This window comes from Staurois parvus, unplaced genomic scaffold (assembly GCF_062004578.1).
Source record: "Staurois parvus isolate SC_StPar_1 unplaced genomic scaffold, SC_StPar_1.0 ptg000011l, whole genome shotgun sequence".
Taxonomy (NCBI): domain Eukaryota; kingdom Metazoa; phylum Chordata; class Amphibia; order Anura; family Ranidae; genus Staurois; species Staurois parvus.
In genome coordinates this window covers 35,800,173-35,827,917 of record NW_028317807.1, presented here as the reverse complement: position 1 = coordinate 35,827,917, position 27,745 = coordinate 35,800,173, and the positions used below count along the sequence as shown (strand labels likewise).

Sequence of the window (27,745 nt, the reverse complement as noted above, 5' to 3'; positions counted from 1 at the left end):
CCTGCCCACTGCTACCTCTATACTGGCTGTGATTGACAGCAGCAGGAGCCAGTGGTTCCTGCTGCTGTCTCTGAGCCTATGAGGAGGGAGAGAGATGTTGCTGTCGTGCACATTATTGGATCAAGATCAGGCTCAAGTATGGGGGGCCTGGGGGGCACTGTACTCAGAAGGCTTCTACCTTAATGCTGAGAATCTATTAAGGTAAACAACCTTCAGCCTTTAGAACCACTTTAAGAGATTGAATTGTGAATGGCATATACAAAACTTGAAATGCTTCGCTTCACTTTATGTATTGCCTATTGCGTGTACTTTGCATTTTACAATTATTTTCCTAGTTTTTTGTTTTTTTTTTAAGTGATTTGTTCTAAGTTCACACCAGTGGAACTTGCCATGGGACTTGACAGTTCAAAGTCACATCCACTTTGTGGCAATGGTACCGTTCAGATCCCTGTGACTCTGAGGTTCCTGCACTATTTTTTTGTGCAAATTCAGTGCGATTTTCATTAACATTTAATGAAGTCACAAGCCGCAATTAAATTGCACGTTAAAATCGCACTTATTGCCGGCTTTGAAATCATGCTGGAGTAGCGTGACTTAAAAGCCTCATTGGTGTGAACCAGGGCTAACAGACAAATCATTGTTTTAGTTACACTTTCACTCTGAAAGATGGTACACTCCTAATATAGGTTAATGCTGACAGAGTATAGAAAATTACTTCCATAGGTATAGTTTGTGTACAGTATGTAACAGGGACTACTTTGCCTCTGAACAGAGAATAGCCATAGAAAATGTAACTATATACCTTCACATGACCCCATACTCTGGGCCCTATAGCCGCTTTTAGACCACTATTAAATCTGGGGAGGGGGTTAGTGGTGTTTATACTTATAGATTTCCAAGCATTTTTTTTCTAATTTTTGGACTAATTATAAGGAAACTATATTAAATATTTAAACTTAAATTATGGAATATGAATAATATTTATGCTGTAATGAAATGGCTACATTGAATATCTTCCTACCTAGTTTTCATTAAAAGCTATGTTTTGCAAGTACTGGGAGCATGGTCTGTAAGCTTTATCTACACTGACATCTTGGATCCCTTCCATAGTTCCCTCTAGGCTTTCCTCATCCATTCAGTTAAGTTTGTGTCTCACAAGCTCACCTCAGCTGTCGTTGCTGCCCGAACACTTGACTTTGAGCCTACTGAACACAATTGTCTTGCTAAATTTTTCCACTGGGGCAGAAAAGTGTCTCCTGCAGAGCTCTGTGTGGTCAAAAATAGAGCCGTTCAAAGTGAAAAGCAAGGCACAGAAGTAAATTGAGATTAAAAAAAGGCAGGAGAGGGAGCACAATCGCTCAGTTTTCAAGTAAATACACTAAACTGACAGAACAATGCTACATAAATATTTATTGCATTAGGTGCAGCAGTATACTTGCCAACATTTCAGGCCTCCTGCAAGACTTGTCCATAGGTGCATCTTTGAGTGATGGACATTATATAAATCTACATAAGATCACAATATCATCCATATTTTTATTTCCTGTCATGAATGAAGGATCCCTGTATTATTAAATGCCCTTGCATCCAGACTTCTCTGGATTGCTTTGCATTTAGCTGCAGTGCGTTTAGCCACAGAAAATGAAACACTTTCCTTTTTCTTCTTGAAATTTGGTATTCCTAATCATGTTGGTTCTCGTACATTCTCATGTTGGTATTCATTCTTTGAGGACATGGTCTAACAATAGTTAGTAAGCTGTCAAAGGTGGACACTGACATTCTGGTAAAGTTGTAACATTTATCCGGATTGATTCTGATTTCCTCTTACATCAAGACAAATATCCCCTCGTTAGATGCTGAAATGTTAGGGGATGTACCCATCTTTGTTTCATTTGCCTTTTCATCTACCTAAGGGCCTGTTCACACCAGAATGAGGTGTTGGAAAGACATGTTCCGTGCGTACTTCCTCTACTGCAGATGACAGTACTGCCCTTGCAATCTGCATACAGGTGGCAATTGTTAACGGCACCCTAAATGCAGATTGGAACGCAGTACATTAGCGAGCACCAAATCGACATGGTACCGCCGTCCCATGCAGTTTGGTGCAGTACATTTTTAAAAGTCGTGTAATGTGTGGGACCCAACCCCCCCATTTTTAAGCAGTGGTAAGCACCAGCTTTGCTCTGCACTCCATTTCATTTACACAACTCTATCTCTTTGCTCGGCAAACTAGCAATAAAGTGGAAGAGGAGGTTCCTGGGGTATAACATCCCCCCAAGAACAGGGATATTAAGAAAAAAAAACGACTGAAAATGCTAACATACCTAAATGCAGGTAAATTGGGCTAGGCTCTGATGCAAACTGTGACTATTTGCAGGAAATATTTCAACTTTTTCAAGTACAGATTACTGGCGTTTAGCTGCTGTTAGATACAAACATCCATGTGAATGTAGCCATAAATTGATTCTAAAGCTAAAAGCGTTTTTTAACTTAATGAATTCCTTGCAATAATGTAAGAAAAAACATTTTCTATTTCCCTGTGTGAAGGGGAAGAGAGTGGAGAATAGATCCAGTGCTGTGTGCTCCTGCATCTCTTCTCCCCTCTCTTCCTTCTCACACAGAAACTCGAGCAGCAGCAAAAGCCATTAGCTCCTCTTGCTGTCAATCAAATGCAGTGAGGAGGACATGAGGGGCAGGGCTAAGTTCCGCTCCGTAAGTCTATGAAACGTTGCTTCATAGACATACATCTAAGGAACGCACAGACACTGTATGCCTCTATAGCAAATGGCTTGCTTTGGGGACACACAAAGAAGAGGAGGAGACAAGATCACAGGAGGGGGACCCGAGAAAAGGAGAATCAGGACCGCTTTGTGCAATGCCACTGCACAGAGCAGGTGAGTATAACATGTTTCTATTTTTTTTTATTTTAAATTTAGCAACACTTTAAGAGGTTTTCTTTTAGGCTTCATTCACACTAGTGTGATTATAGTCGCTACTCGAGTCGCACAGAATTGCATGACTATGGAAATTGCACTGTTTTTAATGGCGCCCATTTACATTATTTCAAGTCAGCACAGCACGGTTTTGGAAAAGGGCCCTATACTACTTTGGTGCAATTCTAGCACAATTTTGGCCCCATAGAATTTGCAAACCACTTCAAAGTAGTATCCAAGTTGTACTACATATCGGCAATGAAAGTCATATCAAAATCTGATCGCAGCACTGTGAACCTAGCTTTAATGGATTCAACGTGCTTAACATACCTGTCAAGTAAACTTGAATAATTCTTCCTTATGAATCCAACTATAAAAGTGTTTGACCTATTCCCAAAGTTCCTTCTTTGAAGTTTTTAAAACATTTTCAGAAGACTACTTTGAGTATATAGTGAATGTGTTCACTTTGTTGTTCCAGTCTACATTCCATTCCTGTATGTTTATGGACAGATTTTGTAGGTTTTATGGATGCCATTAGTCAACTGCTTAACTGCAGACTTATTTTGAACATTACTATGTGCAGGGTTGGTAGTTTACATTGCTCTTATGTATATCATATACCAGAACAATGCAGATTCCATTATCTCATTTAGACACCTGTGTAGATTCAGTAAAATTATCCGTAAAAAGTGTAGAGAATTGACAGATGCTCTGTGCCTGTTATGAACATTTTCACATCACTAACAGGAAAAGCTCATTATGATTGTGTGCTTTGGGAGTATGTATGTATTCTAGCTGGATATACAAATACTCCCCACCTTTTTTAGTGCATGTAGAGATGACTCATAAGGCAGTGCTGTTTGCTCTTCCAATAGTATACTCAAGAGTGGACTAGTGTGCTGTGTTCTCAAAACCTTATTATATTTTATTTATGATTAAGATACACTGATAGTCTAATTACTTTATGCCTTCCAACAGATTTCTATATATTAGCGCTGTTGGAGGGTAAAGAGATAGATCTCAGTCTCTGGTGGTAAGCCTGTAATTCTAGCACTAGACCTCCTCTGTAAATCTAAAGTGGTAACCTGTAAAGGCTTTTAAAACGTCGCCTGTGAATAGTAAAATTTACTTTGTGACATGTTTGGCATATATTTACTTGGAAAACATCTTTTATATTTTACAAAAAAATGGGTTATGTATTGTTTTTTCAAAAAAGTGTATTGTTCCCCAAAAATTGCATTTGAAAAACCGCTGCGCAAATACAGCGTGACATTTTTTAAAACCACCAATTTATTCTCAATGTCCTCTGCTTTAAAAAAATATATAATGTTTGGAGGTTCTAAGACATTTTCTAGCAACAAATACTGATTTTACAATGTAAACAAAAAGTGCTTGGGGCTGAAGTGGATAAACAAGAGAACTGTCAGTGTCATGAAATGTGATTATTTTCATCAGGAATTTGGAACAAATAAGGCTGGAGTTGTTACCCCATAACAGTTGTATACCCCCCCCCCCCATCCCTTTGCTTATATGGTTTCTTCTTGAACCCTAGTCTGATGAAATGCAGGAGACTTAGCTGTTTTACAGAGCACTATACCAGGTATCTAATAGGGAGCATTGTTTGCCAAAGTAGACAAACGGCTTTGTTCTTCTGTATATGCCACATGATTTTTGGGAAATGCTATAAATTTCATATGATCTCAGAAGCATCTTAAACTGATATTCAATCTAATGCCATCAACTCAATCCCAAAGCCCATCAAAATGGGTCTCTTGCAGTCCCCTGTACATCAAAGCTCAGACTGGGAGAGGGAGCAGAAGCACCAAAAACCAATTAGTTTTGCAGGATCCATGCTCTGCTGATTTTTCCCTCGCTGTCTGGGGTAGGGATAGGATTCAAGATATGTGTTACTTAAAGTGGATCTTAGCAGTCATACATTCCAGAAGTCTTCAGGATGGGAGGAGGGGTATTCTCAGTTAAACACACCCTGCATGCAGTCTTGGCCTAAGGGCAGATGGATTCCAAGAAGTAAATGTTACTTGAATCATCTGCCCTTACTCAAGATGGCCGTGACCAGAAATGCTATAGGGGGTGTTTTTTAAACTGATTTATCAACAAAATAAATCATGGAGACATGGTTTATAGGGATGAGCTTGCTTAGAATATTAAAAATGAATTAAATAGCTTTTAAATTTGTGGTGCTCACATGCAATTTAGTTCCACTTTAAATGCATCAGGGAAAATCCGTCCTCCTGCCCTGCCTTCCTGAACAAGAACTTTACTGAATTGTTACTTTGAATTTGCTGGTTTTGTTTCTTTTATTTACTAGAATTATCACAATCCTTTTTGTCTCATTTTGTGTTTTCCTGGGTGCCCTTTTTAGAAGGACTTTGTCAGTCATGTGGTCAGGGATAGAGTACAGCAGAGCCTCCTTAAAGAGACATTAAACCCTAAACTTTATATTTTATCCTAATATGTTAAAATATAACATCTAATTATAAGTGCTTTTTTTTTTTTTCTTTTTCTCAAAAGTTGTGCTGTAGGTTTGTTTCACATAATGCTATTTACTTTTCCTTTTTAAAACAGTCATGTGACCACTGAAGCTCCAACCATATATTCACAGAGATAGCAATGATAAACAGTGGAGCAACAAGTGTCATGTGGGGTGGCTGAAAACACCACAAATGTTTTTTTTTGTCCATAGTAATTGTCCATGTACATAAATGAAAGCAAGCATTTCTCTCATGGTTTTCATTTACATAATGCTATTTTCATTTAAATTGTGTGACCAACAGAGCACCACCCACATATTGCACATAGACCGACCACGTGAATGACTGTAAAACTACCCAAAAATGGGTGTTTACAAGCTTTCTAATTCATCAATAGATAAATAATACCAACAGTGATGCACTTAGGGATAATAGCTACTGACAGCTATTATCCAACCTTAACCATAAATATAAAGCAAAAATAGTGCAGCACATATGAAATTGCTCCAGGTCTGCTGCTTTGAAATCATGATCCTTCAAGTGAAGTAGCACGGTTTCAATGTCACATTTGGTGTGAACCAGGGCTTAATGTGAAATCATATATACAGTAAATGTCCATTAGTGAGTGGTCTATGTGAAAACCAGTCCAATGAAGTCTTCTAGATATCTACTAGAAGACTAGGCCTTTTCTGATATTTTATTTACATTTAAAATGCTGGCCATACACTATGCGAAAAATCATTCGATAGCACTTTCGAAAAACCAATCCATGTTTGGCAGCTAAAGTCACTACCATTATATAGTGAACAAAGTTTGAAAGATAAACCATTCAATGGACATACAATGATTAGTTTATCATTCGATTTGATCACATTAGAGAGGACATGATGAAATAAATTTCACATGCGCACAAAAAAATCAAATGACTTTCATTCAGTAAAAATATTTAAAACTTTTCAACCGATTTTTCAGCTCTGAAAATTTGAAAATGATTATCGTTTGTCATCCATTAATCATTAGAAAATCAGGTGAATGTTCAAATCATTAGAATTTCAGCCAAATGTTTCATATAGTATACTGTATGGCCAGCATAAATCAATATTTTTTTAATTTACTTGAAAATTACTTGGATCCCCCAAACATATATTTTTAAAGCAGAGGCTCTTCAGAATAAAATGGTGGGTTTTGCAATTTTTTATGTCATACAGTGTATGCTCAGTGGTTTTTCAAACACAAATTTTATTATTTTTTTTTTTTTATGAATACACGTTATTGAACTTTAATGCATAAAAACAATCTAATATCCAATTCTTTAGTAAATTATAAAAGATGGTTTTTTGTCGAGTAAATGGATACCGAAATAGACATTTTGAAATTGTGCATGGTCGTGCAACGGAGACAAACAACGTAAATTATATTATTCTTAGATGCTTTAAAAGCCTTTACAGTTTGCCACTTTAAATTTACACAGTTGGTCAGGTGCTAGAATTACTGCCCTTGATCTGATGTTCATGGTGATACCTCACATGTTCGGTGTGATCACAGTGTACGTATGCGTGCAGGACCGACTTTTTATTTATGTGTCAGTTCCCTCCAGGAAGTGGTGGTTTTTTGATCACTTAAATATAGAGAACTGTGTGGACTGATTTTCAAATGGACTATTAACCAATGGACATTTATATATGATTTCACATTTATATGGGTTTTGTTTTCTTTTGTATATATTTGGTTTTTGTAGTGCAACACTTATCTTTATAGATAAAGCCTAATTTCACAGACATTTCTTTCACACTACATGCACCTCTTTCTGGCTTTTTGTCCTCTAAAGTGCGGTGTACAAAGACCATTGCTTCTATGGACTAGGGACTACTGGTTATAATTCCTCAAAGTCATAGATGCAAAGCTGACCTTTAATTGCCCAATAAACTACTGGTGTTAAAGCGGAACTTCACTCTCTCAATCATTGATTATTTTTAATCCTTATGCTACTAGGATTAGTAAATAGATAGGAAAGTATATTGTATTTGCTTGTTTACATTTTTTGACATTTTTTAGTTACTTCCTGGTTTCCAAGCCTAGGCAAATGTCATACATCCCAGGAGTTTTCAGGAGGGGTTTCTTAGAAGTAAATTCTAAATTAATTATATGCCACTGCCAGAATTGCTAGAGGGAGTTTTTCAAAGTTATTTTTTAGCACAATATAGCATGGAGATATGGATGGATGGGTGAGTTTGCTTAGAACATTAAAAATGAATTGTATATCATTTTTGGTTTGTGGTGCTCAGATGCAGTGTAGTTCCACTTTAACGTGTAGGTTATCACCAACTTAGAAAAGAACTTTGAGACAAGTCTATAATTATTGGGATGATATTGACTGCATGGCATTTATAGTCTTCCATAATCAAAGACAGAGGCTTTGTTGAGTTAACATTTTCTAGGCTGTTGCTATGCGCTTTTTTTCTTTTATCTGAAAGGATAATGGAGCAGAAAAATATATACATCCCTTATATTTTATAATGTGTCTGAAAGAGCTGCCATGCTCATACAAAGAAAAATTGTAAGTAATGATAATTGTGAAACAGATTGCCCAGAAGGGGTTAGGTGATAATTAGATTCCCCCCTCCCCCAACGTAGCCCTTTTAATTCTCCTTTCTAGCCTTTGTGAGTTAATATGAACCTAAAAGCGTAACATGAGACAGTCACTGATCAGGATTGAGGTAGCAATCTTTTCAACATACTGGCAGCATGTGCATACGTACTTGACAAATCAGCAATTTGTAAAGATGCCATAATTTTCCATTGACATTTATTAGCTTTAAAATGTGTGCCTGTGTCCTGGTCTGATTGTGTATCTAAACCCAAAAAAGGTCATATTGTGGCTTACCAGTCCTTGGATGTAGTAGCTGTGCCCAGGAGCGGACTGACCATTTGGAAACTTGGGCACGGCCCGAGGGCCCGGGGTCAGTAGGGGGCCCCATGAGATGCCCCTGGTACCTTTTTCATAGGCTTTTTTGAGTTTGGGCAAGGACACAGGGGCACCATGATCCCCCATTGCCCGGGGGCCCCATGAGTTGTCAGTCCGCCCTTGCGCCTCACCCTTCTGTATCAGGACTACAGAACCCCATCCCTCTCCTATATTTCATAACATAATGAAGTTCTGTAGTCTTCAGATAGTTGGAAACAATTTATAACAGTCAACTCAGGCAGAGAGCACAGGAAGTTGTCAGCTCACAAGATTTCTGGCAACAGGGTTTTATTTTTTATGGAGTATTATTATGTGGGGTTTACATTCTCTTTAATTTCACATTGATACTGAAGCCTGACGTTGTGGTTAACTTCTCAAATGCCACCCTCCTGCCCAATGAAAGTGGAGAAATCTAAAGCCGCATCCGAGTAACATGAAATTGTATCACAGAGGGCAGAGAAGATGTTTTTTTCTTGATTGTTTAAACTGGATATTAGGTTAACTTTGAAGTAGAACTCTACTTTTTTTTTCTGAGGGATGCTGGCGTTGCAAAGAAAATGGGGAGGTGTTGCACCTTGTTTTTACATTGCAGTCCATGAGCAGCACAGTGGCTAGGTGGTTAGCACTTCCACCTGGCAGCTCTAGGGTCACTAGTTTGAATCACAACCAAGGCACCACCTGTCTGGAGTTTGCATTTTCTCCTTGTGTCTGCGTGGGTTTCCTCTGGGTACTCTGGTTTCCTCACACACTCTAAATACATGCTGAATAATTGGCCCTAGTATGTGTATTTATGAATGTGAGTTATGTGAATGTACAATATTTATGTAAAGCTCTGTGTGAATTATTGTTGCTATATAAATACCTGTAATAAATAAATGTTCAGTTTGGGGAGAATTCTTCCTGCATTTTTTTCTGGCGATAACTAGTTTGTTGCTGTGAGATGATCTTCCAGCAGCAGCTCTTGGTACGACGTAATCATGCGTCACTTCCTGTTTTGGGGTGTGAACGCACCCTCCCCTTAGTCCAAGGAAAGAACAGAGAACACGGCACCGAGAAATAACCACTACACTTTGCACACATGCATTAATTAGCACATTTAACCCTTTGATTGCCCCTATTAACCCTTTGATCACCCCGTCACCCAGCCAGTGCCATTAGTACAGTGTCAGTATATAGAATTTTTCACTGAACACTGTATTCCTGCCACTAGCAACATCAGATGAAGTCAGGGTCAGTTTGTGCCCCTCCCAGCCAGGGTCAGCTAGCATTAGATTGCCCACACACTATCGCACTCACGCTATAGGTCGCTGATCACCCCCATTACTAATTTAATGTTTGTACGGATCTATACATTGATCATGAACAAAACTATACTAATACCTCCTATAGTGTCCACAAAAAGGCAGCGTTAGCAGGATTGGCCCCGTTTGCTGCCAGTGATAGCGTTTAGCCCCTCTGCTGTTTTTCACGGAAGATTTGTATCAATTGATTGTGAATTTATACGCACAACAATACATGGCCGCCCACCAAAATTCAGCTGTTGCCAGACAATTCGCATGGAAACCTATCACAGTTTCTGAATTTAAAACTCTTTTGGGCCTAACCCTCAACATGGACATTAAAAAATTATTTGAGGTCATGTTGATCCACAGAGCCAATTTGTTGTATGCCCATGTTCTCTGCTGTTACATATATGCCCAACATGAACTAGCAATGTACTGGTAGGTCGCTGGACTTTGAGTGGTTACACTTGGATGATGCTTACAGCTACAGGCATCATCCTGGTATCGTTTTTTTCAGCTGGTGGTCGGCTTTCATGTAAAAACAATCCTAGTTGGTAATTAGCTGCTGAATTGTTTTTACGAGCCTACCACAGTGTTCTTGGTCCCTCCTGTCACAGAGGGGAATCCGAGAATGCAGCCGGCAGTTCCGCTGGCTGACCTGGTCAAAGACCTCAAGAAATATAAAAGCTACGTAAATTCCAATATATATATACCATAGTTTGTAGACATTATAACTTTCATACAAACCAATTATTATACACATATTGAGATTTTTTTTTTTTTACCAAGGACATGAAGCAGAATATAATTTAGCCTGAATTTATGACTAACTTTGAGTTTATTGGATATATTTTATAACCAAAAGTGAAAAATATTGGGTTTTCTTTTTAATTTTCAGGCTTTTTTGTTTATAACGCAAAAAATAAAACCCACAGAGGGGATCAAATAGCACCAAAAGAATGCTCTATTTGTGGGGGAAAAAGTCTGTAAATTTCGTTTGGGTACAACATTGCACGACCGCACAATTATCAGTTGAAATAGCACAGTGCCGAACAGCAAAAAATGGCTTGGTCAGGGAGGGGGGGTAAATCCTCAGGAGGGCAAGTGGTTAACTTGCCCATTCTTTTCTGCTTTCAACACATCCACATCATGGACAATGTGTTCACTTGCTGCCTAATATTTTATATCACACCAACACTGCAATGTTAGTGTAATGTGATGCCATTGAAAACTGCTGATCCGGTTTATGTGGCTAAACGCCATGTGAAAGAAGTGCTAAGCGTCATTAACATTGGGCATCACGCATGTGTGTTTTTGTGTTGTCACACTGTACGCATAGAGCAGCCTATTCAATGCAATGGACTCCCCTACACAAGACAAATGCAGCAAAGTAGCTCATGTACCTTTTTTTTTTTTTGCTTGATTTTCTGCACATAATTCTGTGTTTTGTTATTTTTAAAAAAAAAACTGTGTATGTTTGCCATGTTTGGAGTGCTTTTAGCAATGAATGGCACTACAAGTACAACACCTGGTTTGCATGCTCTTGAAAGCATGTAAAATCAAGCATTTCTTTGCACATTCGAGCGCTGCTATAATGTGAATGCAACCTTGTAGAAAAATGTTTATCCATTAATATTTATACCTAAAAAATTGCAGTTAGACAAATTCTAGCAAATAAAATATATGAGCAAAAAATACAGTATGTCCTATTCTCAGGATTTGTGTATAGCGATCAACCATAAGTTGTCAAGCTCTTGCCAGAACATGGAATGTAGGACCTCTTACTAACACTCACATACATGTACTTGTTTAATGTGGGGGAAGAGAGCTCTTAAACAACATATGTGACAGTTTAGTGCTTTATAATTTATTTTCTTTTTTGCACCCTGGTTTTCAAAGCTTTTAGTGAGTTATCTTAGTCACTATCAACACTATCAGATGACAAACTTGTGTCTAATTTGGTGATCTGGTTCTGTCACTTCAGCAAAAAAAAGCCCTGTCTGTTACTGCTAGCCCGTCATGGTTATCTGTGCCCTTGTGATAGTGACCAATATCCTGTCTGTAAAAGCCGATAATAATCTGTTATTTCCCACAGTCTTGATTTAAAGGTTTTAATTTGTATTCTTTCGAAATCTAGCTTTTTCCAAAAGCTTAGGAATTCTAGCACATGATGTTCTCCACTACCTCCGTTCCATTTCTCTATCCTAGGGCTCTGCTCCAGATAAGCAAATCATGTTACTAGCAAATAATTGACTGAAATATCTATTGCTGACATATTTCTGGTGCTTAATTGTTTGCTCTTTTATTTTATTTGCAGGATGTTGTATGGGGATTGAACTCCTTGTTTACAGTAAGTACAGATATAATAATGGTCTGGCTTTTCTGATTTATGTTGTGATAACAGATGGCAATAAATGCTTTAAGGTTGTACTAAATCCTTCTGTTTCTGCTGATAAAACATACTAACTGGGAAGATTTTATCAAAGTTATTTTACAGGCAAAAAAATCTCTGATTTAAAGGAATATTTCCCTACAAACTATAGATGACTCCATTTTGTAAATGTCCTTCTATTTCCTGTACATCCTTTAACATTTAAGCTTGGATTGCCTGCATTGATTTTAAGATGGAACGTTAGTGCTGTTTTATATTTAAAAATGTAATGTAAAATATTGCTAGTATTACTTCATGAAATCTGTCTTTATCATTTGAACATTGCTGTTATCAGGTACTTGAAGCTGGAATAAAAGGGTCTTAAAGCGGAGTTCCACTCATCCTGTCAAAAAATAAAAGTCAGCAGCTACAAAAACTGTAGCTGCTGACTTTTAAAAAACAGCTACTTACCTGTTCCGCAGTGTGTCCCCTGCAGCTCGTTTCACCGGCTGTCCTGTGTTCCAGGCGCCGGCATCTTCAGTGTGGGCACCCGGCTGTGACAGCTTGCGGCTGTCACAGCCGGGTACCCACTGTGCTTGTGTGAGTAGCGCAGCGCTTCATGAATGGTCCTGTAGTCTTCTGGGACCTGTCACGTGTACCAAAAGACTACAGGGAGAGAGGGAGGACACCTTCTGCTTCCTGTCGCCTAGGCGATTGGACCGGAAGTGAGAGCGGGTACCTGCTCCCCCCGCCCCCCAAAGGTGCCAATCCTTAATGGGGAGCAGTCCTTAAAGCAGAACTTCCCCTTTTGGGTGAAGATCCGCATTAAAGCAAATCTAAACCCAAGAACAAAAATGTAATCAATTGCAGCTTACCATTTAGACATTCTAGCTACATTTTTTTTCTTTTCTAGGCCTTTTTTCACTAATGTTCTTGCCAGTAACACACTCCTTGTCCTAGGGTGACTACAATCACTGAAATGTAAAGAGAGCAGCTTTGTCATCTTAGGACAACACTACAAACCACCTTCCCTCTTCTCTTATGCCTAACATAATAGGAAATTGCTTGGTACTGCAAAAATCTCTGCACAGTGTTAGGTTTAGCAGAGGCAGAGTGTACAGGAGATCTTCAAATCTCAAGATTTCTGGCATGATTAACAATTAATTTTTTGCACTTTTCAGACGCAACAGAGCACTTTCATTGGTACATTTAACAGACCAAATGTGTGCAAATATTAGTTTAATCTTAGTAATTTACATGTATTTCATGGGACTTAAAAGGAGGGTAAAGCCCAGGGGGGACCTCAGCAGAGTTTTTATGGTTATTCATTGCACAGTAAGCAGGCAAATGTCTCAGGAAGCTGTAGAATAAACTAGTGGTTTTATTATGCTGTCTATGAAGTTCAGTATAGAAAGGTGGCTTAACAGAATTACAGATATTTGGCCTGTAAAACAATTCACATATACTGCATTTGCTTCAGCTATAGCTGTTTAACCAGAGGCCTCCTCCCAAATAAAACATAGCACTATATACCTTTAGGTATTTGGCTAGTTTATTGTACCATTGTTATAAGAAAAAATGTTGGCCATGATCAGGAACTTATAGTGGAACTGCTATACTGCGGCGGCCAATCTTACACTATTTGACACTGGGCAGAACTGGCTAACTGCCACTGACATCACCAGTGATATTAATACAGTGATCAGTGATAATGCTATACACTGTAACTGTACTAATGATACTGGCTGGGAAGGGGTTAACATCTAGGGCGATCAAGGGGTTAAATGTGTGCCTCACTATGTGTAATATGTGTAAAATGTACTGCTTTTACTAAGAGATCTCTTTGTTTCTCATCACTGATTTGCAGGGTATGAGAAACAGAGAGATTGTTCACTCTGTGCAGAGTCCTGTGTTGATTTTCAACACAGAGGCTCTGGGCTGTGATTGTACACAGCTGGTCAGCAATTCCCAGCCATGAATCATTGACCGGGACTTGCTGACAGACACCCACTGTGTACAATCACAGCGGATGTTGGTGGAAGGGGGCACGTATGTGTGCACCTTATACCTGGAAGCAGTCAGCAACATACCAGTATATTGCTGTGCCTGCACGGACCACTCATCCAAAGTACACTGCGGCCAGGCGGTCCGAAAAAAGGTTACCAGAACCAAAATTAACAAAGCAAAGTTGTATTATTCATTTGCCAAAGAATAACACACATAATATTCATATCAGATAATGTAGCCTATGCCTAATAGATGATAATAGTAGCTGAAGTACAAAATATAGTACATTCACACAATATAGTAAGAACCAGTATGTCATGAGTATATAACCAGACAACAAGATATCACATATTACCAATCCCTATAGGGTAAACATTTCCTGATCTCTTGCCCACTGGCTTATTGAAAAAAAAAAGCCAGTCCTTCTCACCAACTTGTGACCGAAGGACTAGCCAATCTAAAACCACGCTACCACTTGCGTAACAATGCCACTCTCAGCTGCACTCTGCGCAAAGATTTTCTAGCTCACTGGACCCCAATCTAGGTGCCAACAGTCTGAGAGCGATTGTTATTGGGTCAGGTTATTTACGCAATTAACCCTTCACACTGCCACCACCACCTTTTTACAGAGGAGGAGGAAACTCACAAATCTTAGCACTAACACTATGATGTTTGAATAAGCGTCTGTATACACACTGTCACCGCAGACAGATGTATCCAGAGGTTTTAAAACACACAGTAGCACTCTTCAGAGACAGGGATTCCTAGTTTGCATTAAAGAGCTTTAGAAACAATTCAACACTTTTGAGAAAATAGGATTTATTACTAAAAAGGTCAAAATGGTGCAATAAAAATATTTACAGAAAAGATGTAACCAATATATGTATATAAATAGAGAGAGCAATAACACAACAGAGAGATAACAGAAGTTTAAGAAGGTAGAGTACTTGCAGAAGTCCTGGTTTAAGCAGAGTTCAAGTGCCCTGAACAAAAGGGTACCTTTTCTCCCGAAGTTGGTTCCTGATGTTAAAAGGGAGAATCTCTTCATACCTCTCTCTCCAGGCATGACAGCTTTTCTATTGTCCGAGCAGGGGGTGTCTACTGAAGCCAAGTCCAATCGCCTCATTTGGGGAGGGTGGGGGTTAGGCGGAGACCCAGGCTGTGACCCAAATCCCTTGCAAGTTTATACCATGGTCAGTAACCTTCCATAAGTGCATGCAGCAGCCTAGCCACTGACAGGTTAATATGCAAAATAATATTCTGAACGTCCAGACACCAAATATGACATATCCGGCTGCGACGGATAACAAGATATCGCTTTCTGCTCTCTGGTAGACGTTATCTAGGGGTGTAAGGTGACTCGTATTAAACTGACCTATCTGAATATATGCTTTGTTTTATTGTACCTTGTTCCTGCCGGGATTTATGAAATTGTATGAAAAAGTGGTTTCAAGTGGGATGTCTGTTTTACTGCCACTCTGGAATGCTTTCATGTCCAGTGACTGACTGGTTTATAGCTTTACGACTAGGCCAAGACAAGGGTCTGACAGACATCATGGAACCAGCTAATGGTTTACAACCATGATGCATATCCATCTGTGCCCGGAGTGAGAATGACATTTGCAGAGTATAATCCAAATTATGGTTGTCATTGTCCATATCTCTTTGCACAATTATCACAGCAAGCTTTAAGCTAGCCATACAATAGTAGATTTTCATTGGAACATTCCTACAAACTAAACATCAAATAGTGCTACCAAAAACAAGTTAAAATATCACACTCTCTTATAACTTTCCAATATTAACAAATTGCTAGGATAGATTAGCAATAAACATGTGATCTTCAAACCAACACAGAATTATACACGATACCAATCAATGAAAAAAGAGAAAAGGAAAAGTCTTTAGCAAAGTAAGATTCAATAGATGTGAGATCCACACCAATCCTATCACCAGTGCCAAAATCTTTCCAATATTAAAAAGTGAACAGTAGTAAATCATTAGTGAAGTGGAAGCCAACAGATAGAAGGAGATTGACAGTCTCCAGTGTCAGATTCTTCCATGATGGTGTTCCCCCACACATTGAAAGGTGAACACTCCACCCAGTGACATATATAAATCTGATCACCTCTAATTATGACCCCTAAATTTCATAAGAGGGCAAATGAGCATTCTTCTTATAAAGGATAAAACACAATAGCTTCCTCTGCAGTTATAATTCTTCACCACTCCTCCTCCGCACTTTACATCAAGCAGATACGCATAGAACAGAGAAGAATCTGATAGTTGTTTACCAAACATTTCATTTTAGAGTGAATGGACTTTACCAAACAAAAACTTTATTCACTGATAGAAATTTGATTGTTCAATAAAAAATTTTATCCTTCGAACTTTCTCGTCACTGCATTTGATAACAACCATCAATTTGACACCACTAATGATTAAAGAATCGAATGGCTTTTCCTAAAACTAAAATATCTTAGTAGTACAAGACTTGTATTTACAAACCATGCCACTACCTTCAGGTGATTGGGCTATTGAAAAATATTTGCTGGGAATGCCTCCAGTGCATACTCGTGTAACATTACCCATTCTGTGGGACTACAGTTTTTTGCTAGTGTCTTTAGGTGATGGAGCTTTTCCCCTGTGGAGATGTTTCTAAACCAGTCCTTTTTTGTTTTTTTCTTTACAACCTAGTCTGACACTTCTTTCAAGATCCAACTGCTTATTACCTCAGATCTCACCAGCAGTTTCCATATTGGTTACCCTTGATGTACATCTTGGGAACTGTACGTGAGGCCAGCTTGTAATGCCTGCTTTTGGCACTGAACCCTGTGGTCAGCGCTCCCCTTGGCACATGGTGCAACAAATGTAGTTTGGGGTATGCCCACCATGATGAGTGAAGTCTGGGTTATAGCGGCTCCTTTCCCATACACACAGATACCGTCACAGTCTGCATCCATTTTGTGAGTACCCAATAAGGGATCCCCTCATTTAGCAGTGGCAGAGAAAAGGCTCAGAGGAGCCGAGAAAATAATATTCTAATAGAGCGCATCAGGGAAAACCAGTGAAGCGTTCTGGGTGATAACTTTTCACCTGCAAAGTCATATATTGACACAGCTCCCTTCCTCTAATTCTAGCTTCCTCTGGGGTTCATAACAAATGGACCATCTGGTTTAGGCAGATTTCACTGCAGTTATGTCTAATTTCTTTGGAAAACTATCTGCCCTTCCAGAACCTTCAGTCTCCTGGGTCCTTAAGCGCGCTGTAGCCTCTTTATCACATGTATCTTTTCAGGAGCATGACCCTGAAATTCCTATCCTCTATGAGAAATTTATTTGAGGAAGGAGAGGTGAACTCAGAAGAGAATCCTGCAGAGGATCCTGCAAGGGCTTTGCACTATGTGTTTTCTACCATGATTTCACTTATTGATGCAGTGCACACTAGCATTTGCCTAGAAGCACCACAAAATCTCCTCAGCCTAAACAAACTCCTTTGGGCACAAAATGGCTGGTGAAGTCTAGAGAGGCTTTGTACACACAAATTAACTGTGTTTTGCATGATGACAGGCCAAGTCTTTCCTCTAAATTCTGAAGATCTAAAGATCAGTTTTATGGAAAAGGAATTTATGAAAAACATTATCTGTCCCAGTAGTGGATCATATCTGTTCTCAACAAGCATCTCACTGTTCCTGTTGAGGATGTTTCCTTCTTTAAAGATTTTGTTGATAGATGATCTGAATCCCTAGTAAAGGCGGCCTTTGCTGTTGCTGGTCCTGTCTTGCAACCTTTTTTTGTGGTTATGTCCATTTGTCAGACTGTTGCTAATTGGACCCATGAAATGGATAGAGAACACAATCCTGTGTTTGAGGACCCATTTCTTTGGGAATAATTGCAGCTCATGCCTTCGGTTTTGCTATTTTGTGTTGAAACCCCATCAAATGTACTTTGTTAGGTCTCTAGACTGCTCTCTGTGCATATATGTAGAATTTTGTGGTTAAAAGCTTGGTCAGCTGAACATACTTGCAAAAGGTGCCTTTTATGTGCGCCTTTCAATGGTAAACATCTTTTTTGGTGAATTAATTCATAAATATATCAAGGAAGTTACTGAAGAAAGGGGCCACAGTGTTTCTAACCCATTTAAAAAAAAAACCTAAGCCTAGTGCAGTAGCTACTACCTCTTTATTAGAAAAAGAGGACTCTTCATTCCATCCAGGCATTGTCCTCTGTCAAAAGTAGGCCCATTGTTTTGTTGCATGCCTTGGACTACAACACCCTTCCAGAAGTTATCACTCTCTGGAGTTGGGAGGGTATGTCTGTTTGCATTTGCACCTTTCTGGATTAGAGACATCCTGGACCCCTGGGTGCAATCTGTCATTTCCAGGGACTATAAAATAGAATTTCTCCCCCCCCCCCCCCTCCACCATTCCTAACCTCTACTATGCCAGCTTCACTTCAAAGACAGGCAGACCTGTGGGCTGCCTTGAGTCAGCTTCAGACAAAAAGGAGTGGTAAACCAAGTCCTTGAGAGGAAAAAATTCAAAGCTGAATTGACACATTCCCCCTATTTTGGACCTAAAATCCATAAACTGATATCTGCATGTTCCCAAATTCCAGAATCCAAAAGATCTGTCAGAGGAATTTCTGCCATCAGTGGGCATCCAAAATCTTCACATTCCTTCTTTCCTGCAGACCAATGCTTTCTACTCTCTGATTTGAGACCAACACCTTCAAATTGTTGCCCTGCCATTCGGGCATGTCTACACCAATATTCTTCACAAAGGTATTGACTCCTGGCCTTGGTAAGATCTCAGGACATCCATGTCACTGACTACCGATCATCTGCTGAAAAATTCTTCAGCCATGGTCTTGCCCTCCAGCCTTCTCATCATCTGGAGTATTTGTGGCTGATCTTGGATATGGCCCACGCAACAATTTTCCTTTTCAAAGAAAAGATTGCTTCTTTGAGGTCCAACTGTTGGACTCTTAGCTCAACCAGACATCCCAGCACTTGATTCTGAATGAGGGATCTGGGCTTCTTGGTAGTCCTTTGTAGATCAACATTCTTACTATGCGGGGCAAGCAGATCCTTTCTCTGGATTGCCCACTAATGTCCAGCAAGGCAAAACCTCTCTGGCATGGTGTATTTCCAACTCAGCCCTTGAATCCAGGAAATTGTTCCTTCCCTGGAAGGTGGTAAGATCAGACACAAGTTTGAGGGGCTGGGATGGGGTTTACAATTCCCTGACTTACCAGGGAGTCGATGCTCCCTATCAACATTCCAGAACTGAAAGCCAAAGGACTGGCTACTCTACACCAGACACGCATCTGTGGCCTACATAAACTCCCAAGGGAATACCAGAAGTTGGGCAGCCCTGAAGAACGTAAGCCTGGTTCTCTTCCTGGGTGGAAAAGCATATTCCAGCTCTCTGTGCATACCTGGAGTGGAAAATTAGCAAGCAGACTGCCTGGGTTTCATTATTTGGGTGTAAGGGAGTGGTCCCTCCACCCAAAGACTTTCCTGATTCTCTGTCAAATGTGGGGAACACCAGATGTGGACATCATGGCGTGCAGATTCAACAACAAAAACTAAATAGGTTTATAACCACCTCCAGGGATCTGCTTGTTTTTGAGGTTGGTGCCCTGGTGATTCCTTCATCCATGTTTAAACTGGTGTATGAATTCACTTCAGTGAGGATTCTTCCTCAACTGCTCCAAGATAGAGGAACAGCGAATTCCGGAGATCTTCTGTGACCTAAGCTGGGCAAGGAGAACTTGGTCCGCTGTCAAACAGACTTCTCCTGGAAAAGCATTGGCCTCATCCAAAAAAGTCAAATCTACTCTCATAAGGCCCCCTGTTCCATCCTGCATCTTAGTAGCTGGCTTTAATGGCATGGCTGTTGAAATTAGGTCCTAAACCAGCAATGGGCAAACTACGGCCCGCCGGACCTTTTAATCCAGCCCGCGGAGCGTGGCAAACATTGGCTGTCAGGATGTAGGCGGGGCAGCGTGACGAACTCCTCTCCTCTCACAGTCCGCCCTGAAGACCGGAACGGCGCGGGAACACGGCGAGAGGAACGCGCGGAGCAAAGGTAAGTGAATTGCCAAAATATGGGGAATGAATTACTATAGGGGGGATGAATTACTATATGGGGGATGAATTACTATAAGGGGGAATGAATTACTATAGGGGGGATGAATTACTATATGGGGGATGAATTACTATAGGGGGGAATGAATTACTATAGGGGGGAATGAATTACTATAGGGGGGATGAATTACTATATGGGGGATGAATTACTATATGGGGGATGAATTACTATGGGGGGGATGAATTACTATATGGGGGATGAATTACTATATGGGGGATGAATTACTATATGGGGGATGAATTACTATAGGGGGGATGAATTACTATATGGGGGATTAATTACTATGCTTACTATGGGGTAATATTACTATACTTACTATGGATGGCATGGTAGTGGCTGGGCCGGCCAGCAGCTAGTCCGGCCCCCGGGTCCAATATATGAACCCATTGCGGCCCTCAAGTCAAAACGTTTGCCCACCCCTGTCCTAAACGATAGGTGGAATTTCTGACTCCATCATTCCCACCTTTTAGTACTCTAAAGCAGCTTTTTTTCTAACCATGGTGCCCAGGAACCCTGAAGTGCCTTCAGGTTTTTTCAGGGGTGCCTTGGCAAAATGCCCAAAAATTGGACACAAGCCAATGGATGGATCAAGCCTGCCTTTTAATGCCTTAGGTTTTTCATTGTGCTTCATTACAACCCACTATCTGTCGGCGTCCCAACAACCAATGACGTCATTGGTTGATGAGGATGACGTCTGCACTTCCCTGTCAGCACTAGAGTCGCATTAGCTGAGTGAGGAAACAAAACTGAGAGAGAAGAGAAACACTGGAATACTAGTCATTTCCAAAGTGCAAAGGTGTATTTCCTTTGGAAGAATAAATCGCCTGTAATTTTGGGTGTCCTACGTGTGTGTGGATGTTGCTGCATTACATAAAATGATTAGTTTTTTACATTTTAGAACAGGCTGCTTCAAGACTGTGGATGTGGTTAGAGCCTTTAGGTTCTACCTAGCTGCAACATCTTCCTAGCTGCAACTTGCCATATTTTGTATCTGTTAACCCTTGCTTTTTCTGAGGGACTTTTTACTATGTTGCCCATCCCTCGATTTATTGCTTGGGGATGTTCCATGGTCTAAGAATACAAGTCCTAAGTTCTATGTCTTGTACTGCACAATTAAAGCAGAATTCAACTCCTCTCTTTTTCCTTTTTTTTCTTAACAGGCCCCCAGAAGGTTTATGCCATAATATGATTGTATGCACGGCATATTAGCATATTGTGGCAGACTTACCTGTCAAACAAAGCCCTCCACCGGCGCTACAGTGTCACCTCGTCAGCTGGTCTCAGGTGCTTCCATCTTCTCTCAGTCTTCCTTCTGAATTCTCTCTGTTCAGCTGCTTGGATGGCCAGCCCACAATGGCGTCACTCTCCTGCATGCACAGGGGAGTTACTCCATCACAGTGCAGAGCTATTCAGTAAATGTACCCTGAGCTACACATGCCTGGCTCAGTGTTCACTTTCAGACAACGTAAAGCATTTATGATAGATGAAACCACTAGGGTCTCTTCTATTATAAAAACCTGTCAGCAGCAGTTCAACTTTTCATGTTTAATTCTGCCTTAACATGATAGGAATTTTGACTTGCATTTATCATTTCGTACAGTAATGGACAGAGGTCCCTCCCCTCTATTCTGTTTTTTCTTGTTGCTTGCTACAAAACTGCAGTCCCATGGAGTGGGTGGGGTTATATGAGAGTGCACTGGGGGTGTTTCCAGCAAATTTTTTGCAATTGTTTAATCTCTCGAGGGTAGCGACATGTATTCATGGTCTATCAATACAAGTACTGTATCCCAGATATGGAATTTTCAGTCGAATCATAATTCCCAATTTTTAAACCACTTTCTACTAGTGTGTGTTAATTAGCGGTGCACCGAAATGAAAATTCTGGTGCCGAAAACAAAAATTAAAAATGCACTGGGCCGAAAACCGAAACTGAAATGTGCAGTTTTTAAAAATGAATATATATTTTTTTGGACAAAGATAAACTTTGATTAAAAATAACTATATATACCCCAATTGTTTTGTAAAATATGTAAGAGGATGTTACGGCGAGTAAATAGATACACAACATGTCATGTAAAATTGCGCACGCTCGTGGAATGGCATGAAACTGCAGTACTTAAAAATCTCCATGGTTGATGCTTTAAAAATTTCTTCAAGTTAGCAGTGTAAAGTTATAGAGGAGGTCTAGTGCGAGAATTATTGCTCTTGCTCTGATGTTCGTGGCGATACCTCACGTGTGCTTTGAACACCGTTTACATATGTGGGAATGTTCCCGGGGGGAACTTTAAACGTTTTAAAAAAATGTATTTAATGTTTTTGTTTGTTTTTTTGCACTGTTCCTTTTAAAAAAAAATTGTAATAATTTTTATTCTTATTACAAGAAATGCATGCATCCTTTGTGATAGAAATAATTATGGAGAGATGTGGGGTCAATAAGACCCCACATCTCTCCTCTGCAATGTAAAGCAGTAGATCAAAAACCGCATCGATATATTGCTTTTGGGGGGAAAAAATGGCCGGAACTGGAAGTGACATTGGTCCAGTCCTCCAAGGGCATAGAGATGTGTGGCGGCCATCTTTCCTTCACTCATCACTATGCCCAGAGGCGGGATCGATGGTTTCTCAGGTAAGACTGAACTACTGAGCGACGGACGGGCGGCAGCGAGAGGCTTTGAGGGGCGGCGTTTTTTCAGCATCTTTATCAGTGGTTTTGGGGTTTTTTTGTTAGTTTTGATTTCATTCCGACCGACAGCCAAAAGGGGTGTTTTTGACCGAAACGTTTCGACCAACAGAATTTCGGTGCATCCCTAGTGTTAATAACAAAGGGTTTGGCAACAATCTTTTGAGCATGCTAATCTAAACAAAGACAGGAAATAGCCCTACATATACACCAGTTCACAACCTGGGCTATGTACAGGTTATGTTTTTATATATTCATATATATCTGCAACTATTTCTACTACTTCTATTACATCTATTTTTTCCTATTGGGAATTGTCATTGTTTACAATGTAAAGTTTTACCATTTTGGAAGAAACTAAAACTGGGAACCTGTACAGCAGTAACCTTGACTGATTGTGTGTCAAATATTTAAAGGTGTTCTGTAGAGTGCAAAACACATAGTAAACAATAAAAGAATCGGCATAGATTTATGAAAGTCATGTCTTGTCCTACTGACTTCATGCACACACAGGCTTATTAGAAGAACTCACTTCAGGAGAGGAGCTTTTGTGTAAATGGCTCTAACTAAACGTTAGACACGTTTAGGCGCATTTGATAAATTTTATGCATCCCAGTGGCCAGAATAAAATAATCTGGCCAATGAAATACATTAATGCCCAAATTCTTGACGCACCTAACCGTGTTTGCAATACATGGCTTTTGGTGCTTGTTTTAAGCAGCTTTTTGCCTGCCAGGAGCTCTGGCGTTAAGAGGGGAAAAGCAAACACTCATTGTGAATGAGGCAATTGTCTTTTTTTATTATCTCTGTTTCTACCTGATGATCTGTCCAGTAACACACCTCCAGTCTTAGAGTGCCACCAGTTTGGATGAAGGAACACAGGGGCATTTTTGGACTGCAGCATTGTCCGTCTGGGGGTGGGGAGTATTAGATATAGAAGCAGATTTAGATTCACTAGTAAACTGAAGCTAAACTCCAGCTAATACTTCACAATTAGTTACAGCAAACGGTCTTCCTTTTTGGAATAAAGGTTTTAAATCAAAACCGACCATTGTAAGCACCCCTGCTAGTGTTAAATGGTTTGTCTTATCTCTGTAACATTCTGCTAAAGAGCTTGTTCTTTTGAAGAACAGACTTACTGGCTGGATTGCCAAATGAAAATAGAAGAAATAAGCCTAAAAAAGGAAATTAATGCAGCCATCACATCTAAGAAATGGTGAGCTTGCAATATAATAAATGTTTGCTGTTGTGTTTAAAGTGGAACATACTGTACATTCCACAATATTATGCTACCAAAAATAGTGTGTGCTGTAAATTACCTCCAGCATAGCTCTTGTTTCTTCTTGCCAGAGGATGCAATTTTGCTGAAGCCCAAGGCTCTTGAGCAGCAGTAAATCTTTAGACTATCAGCAGATTGGCCCCTGCATTTTCAACACCCTGCCTCTAAATTCACCATTGCACGATCAATCAGAAACTTAATTACAGAAATGTATGCTCTCAAACAAAAGTGCATTTTTGCTTTCCCGCTCCTCCAGATCTCTAGGAATATCCTGGGCCTTTGGCACCAAGCCTCTGTTGCCCAAATGTGTAAGGTTGCCACCTGGTCCTCTGTTCAGGCTTACTCAAAGCTTTACCAGGAGGATGCAGCTTTTGGCCACAAGATTCTTGCAGTGACACTCTGAACTTGGGCCATTTGACGGTCAATTGTTAGTGGTATTATAACAAAGTGGAAGCAAACTGGGAACAACAGAAAATCAGCCACAAAGTGTTAGGCCACATAAAATGACAGAGCGGGGTCAGTGCATGCTGAAGCGCACAGTGCGCAGAAGTCGCCAACTGCCTGCGAAGTCAATAGTTAAAGACCTCTAAACTTTGTGTGGCCTTCAGATTGGCACAACAACAGTGCATAGAGAACTTCATAGAATGGGTTTCCATGGCTGAGCAGCTGCATCCAAACCTTAGATCACCAAGTGCAATGCAAAGCGTCAGATGCAGTGGTATAAAGCACACCGTCACTGGACTCTAGAGCAGTGGAGATGTGTTCCTTTGAGTTACGAATCATGCTTCTCTGTCTTGCTATCCGATGCATGTCTCTGGGTTTGGCGGTTGCCAGGAGAATGGTATTTGCCTGACTGCATTGTGCCAAGAGTAAGGTTTGGTGGAGGGGGATTATGGTGTGGGGTTGTTTTTCAGGGGTTGGGCTTGGCCAGTGAAGGGAACTCCTAAGGTGCCAGCATACCAAGACATTCTGAAGCACGGCACATCACCTCTATACTTAAAAAGCCCTCCCTGGACCCCAATAACCCGAACAACCTTAGACCCATCTCCCTACTGCCATTTACATCCAAACTCCTCGAACGCTTAGTCTACAATTGCCTAAGCTCCCACCTCAACGACAACAACCTCCTCGATCCCCTACAGTCCAGCTTCCGTCCCCTACACTCCACCGAAACTGCCTTACTCAAACTATCCAACGACCTGCTAACCACCAAAGCTAATAGCCACTACTCAGTTCTCATACTCCTCAACCTCTCCGCGGCCTTCGACACAGTCGACCACCCCCTCCTCCTCCAAAAGCTACACTCCCTTGGCCTCAGAGCCTCTGCTCTCTCCTGGCTCTCGTCTTACCTATCACAATGCTCCTTCAGCGTTACCTACAACGCAACCACCTCCCTCTCGCTCCCCCTCCCCCTCTCTGTTTGGGTCCCTCAAGGCTCTGTCCTCGGGCCCCTTCTCTTCTCCATCTACACCTCCTCCCTTGGCCAACTCATATACTCTCATGGCTTCAACTATCACCTCTATGCCGATGACACGCAAATCTATCTCTACACCCTTCACCTCACCCCCTCAGTCTCTGCCCGAATCACAAGCCTACTGAACGACATATCAGACTGGATGTCGCTCCACTTCCTTAAACTGAACCTCTCCAAAACCGAGCTCCTCGTCTTCCCCCCAGCCCGCACACCACCCCCCACTGACTTCTCCATCACATCCAACAATGCCACCATCAGACCCGCCCCACAAGCCAGAGGACTTGGGGTCATCCTTGACTCCAATCTATCCTTCCAGCCCCAAGCCCAATCACTAACAAACTCATGCAGACTCCACCTCCGCAACATTGCCAAAATACGCCCATTCCTAACCTCGGAAACCACTAAGCAGCTCATCCACTCCCTCATCATATCACAACTCGATTACTGCACTGGCCTGCCTCACCACAGGCTATCCCCGCTTCAGTCGATCCTGAATACGGCAGCCAGACTCATCCACCTTACCAACCGCTCCGTTTCCGCCACCCCCCTCTGCCAATCCCTCCACGGGCTTCCTATTGCCCAACGGATCAAATTCAAAATCCTAACACTGACGTACAAAGCTGTCCATCATACTGCCCCAAACTACATCACTGACCTAATATCTAAATACCACCCAACATGCACTCTCCGCTCCTCACAAGACCTCCTTCTCTCTAGTTCCCTGGTCTCCTCCTCCCATGCCCGCCTCCAGGACTTCTCCAGGGCGTCACCCATCCTCTGGAACTGCCTACCCCAATCCATCAGACTATCACCTTCTCTCCTCTCCTTTAGGCACACCCTGAAAACCCACCTCTTCAGGGAAGCCTACCCCACCCCCTGCTAATTGCCCACCTCCTCCTCTCTTCCTACCACTCTGTCCCCCACAGCTATTTCCTCCTGTACCACTATCCTCCCCCTCCTAGATTGGAAGCTAGAAAGAGCAGGGCCCTCGAACCCCTCGTGTATCACATTGTATTGTTATCGTACTGTCGCATGTTCTGTCTCCAATTGTAATGTACAGCGCTGAGCGAACTGTTGGCGCTTTATAAATACTGTATAATAATAATAATTCTGGACAATGTCATGCTCCCAAGTTTGTGGGAACAGTTTGGGGATGGTCCCTTCCTTTTCCAACATGACTGCGCACCAGTGCACAAAGCAAGGTCCATAAAGACATGGACGAGCAAGTTTGGGGTGCAGGAACTTGACTTGTCTGCACAGAGTCCTAACCTCAACCCGATAGACACCTTTGGGATGAATTAGAGTGGAGACTGTGAGCCAGGCCTTCTCAAGTGCCATCAGTGCCTGACCTCACAAATGCGATTCTGGAAGAATGGTCAAACATTCCCATAGACACACTCCTAAACCTTGTGGACAGCCTTCCCAGAAGAGTTGAAGCTGGTATAGCTGCACAGGGAGGGCCAACTCAATATTGAACCCTACGGACTAAGACTGGGATGCCATTAAAGTTCATGTGCATGTATAGGCAGGCATCCTAATACAGTCAGGTCCATAAATATTGGGACATCGATACAATTCTAACATTTTTGGCTCTATACACCACCACAATGGATTTGAAATGAAACGAACAAGATGTGCTTTAACTGCAGACTGTCAGCTTTAATTTGAGGGTATTTACATCCAAATCAGGTGAACGGTGTAGGAATTACAACAGTTTGCATATGTGCCTCCCACTTCTTAAGGGACCAAAAGTAATGGGACAGAATAATAATCATAAATCAAACTTTCACTTTTTAATACTTGGTTGCAGATCCTTAGCAGTCAATTACAGCCTGAAGTCTGGAACGCATAGACATCACCAGACGCTGGGTTTCATCCCTGGTGATGCTCTGCCAGGCCTCTACTGCAGCTGTCTTCAGTTCCTGCTTGTTCTTGGGGCATTTTCCCTTCAGTTTTGTCTTCAGCAAGTGCAATGCATGCTCAATTGAATTTAGGTCAGGTGATTGACTAGGCCATTGCATAACATTCCACTTCTTTCCCTTGAAAAACTCTTTGGTTTCTTTTGCAGTATGCTTTGGGTCATTGTCCATCTGCACTTTGAAGCGGCATC

General features: G+C 41.0%; 1 protein-coding gene across 2 annotated transcripts in view; it reads left to right on the top strand.

Moving 5' to 3' along the window:
• Positions 1-27,745, top strand: part of UBE2F (ubiquitin conjugating enzyme E2 F (putative)) — a 373,705-nt gene that overhangs the window by 274,530 nt on the left and 71,430 nt on the right. For both annotated transcript variants that reach the window (XM_089672398.1, XM_089672399.1), the window contains exon 8: positions 11,991-12,023. In XM_089672398.1, coding sequence (XP_089528524.1) covers positions 11,991-12,023 — 33 coding nt within the window. The remainder of the gene's footprint in view (positions 1-11,990; positions 12,024-27,745) is intronic.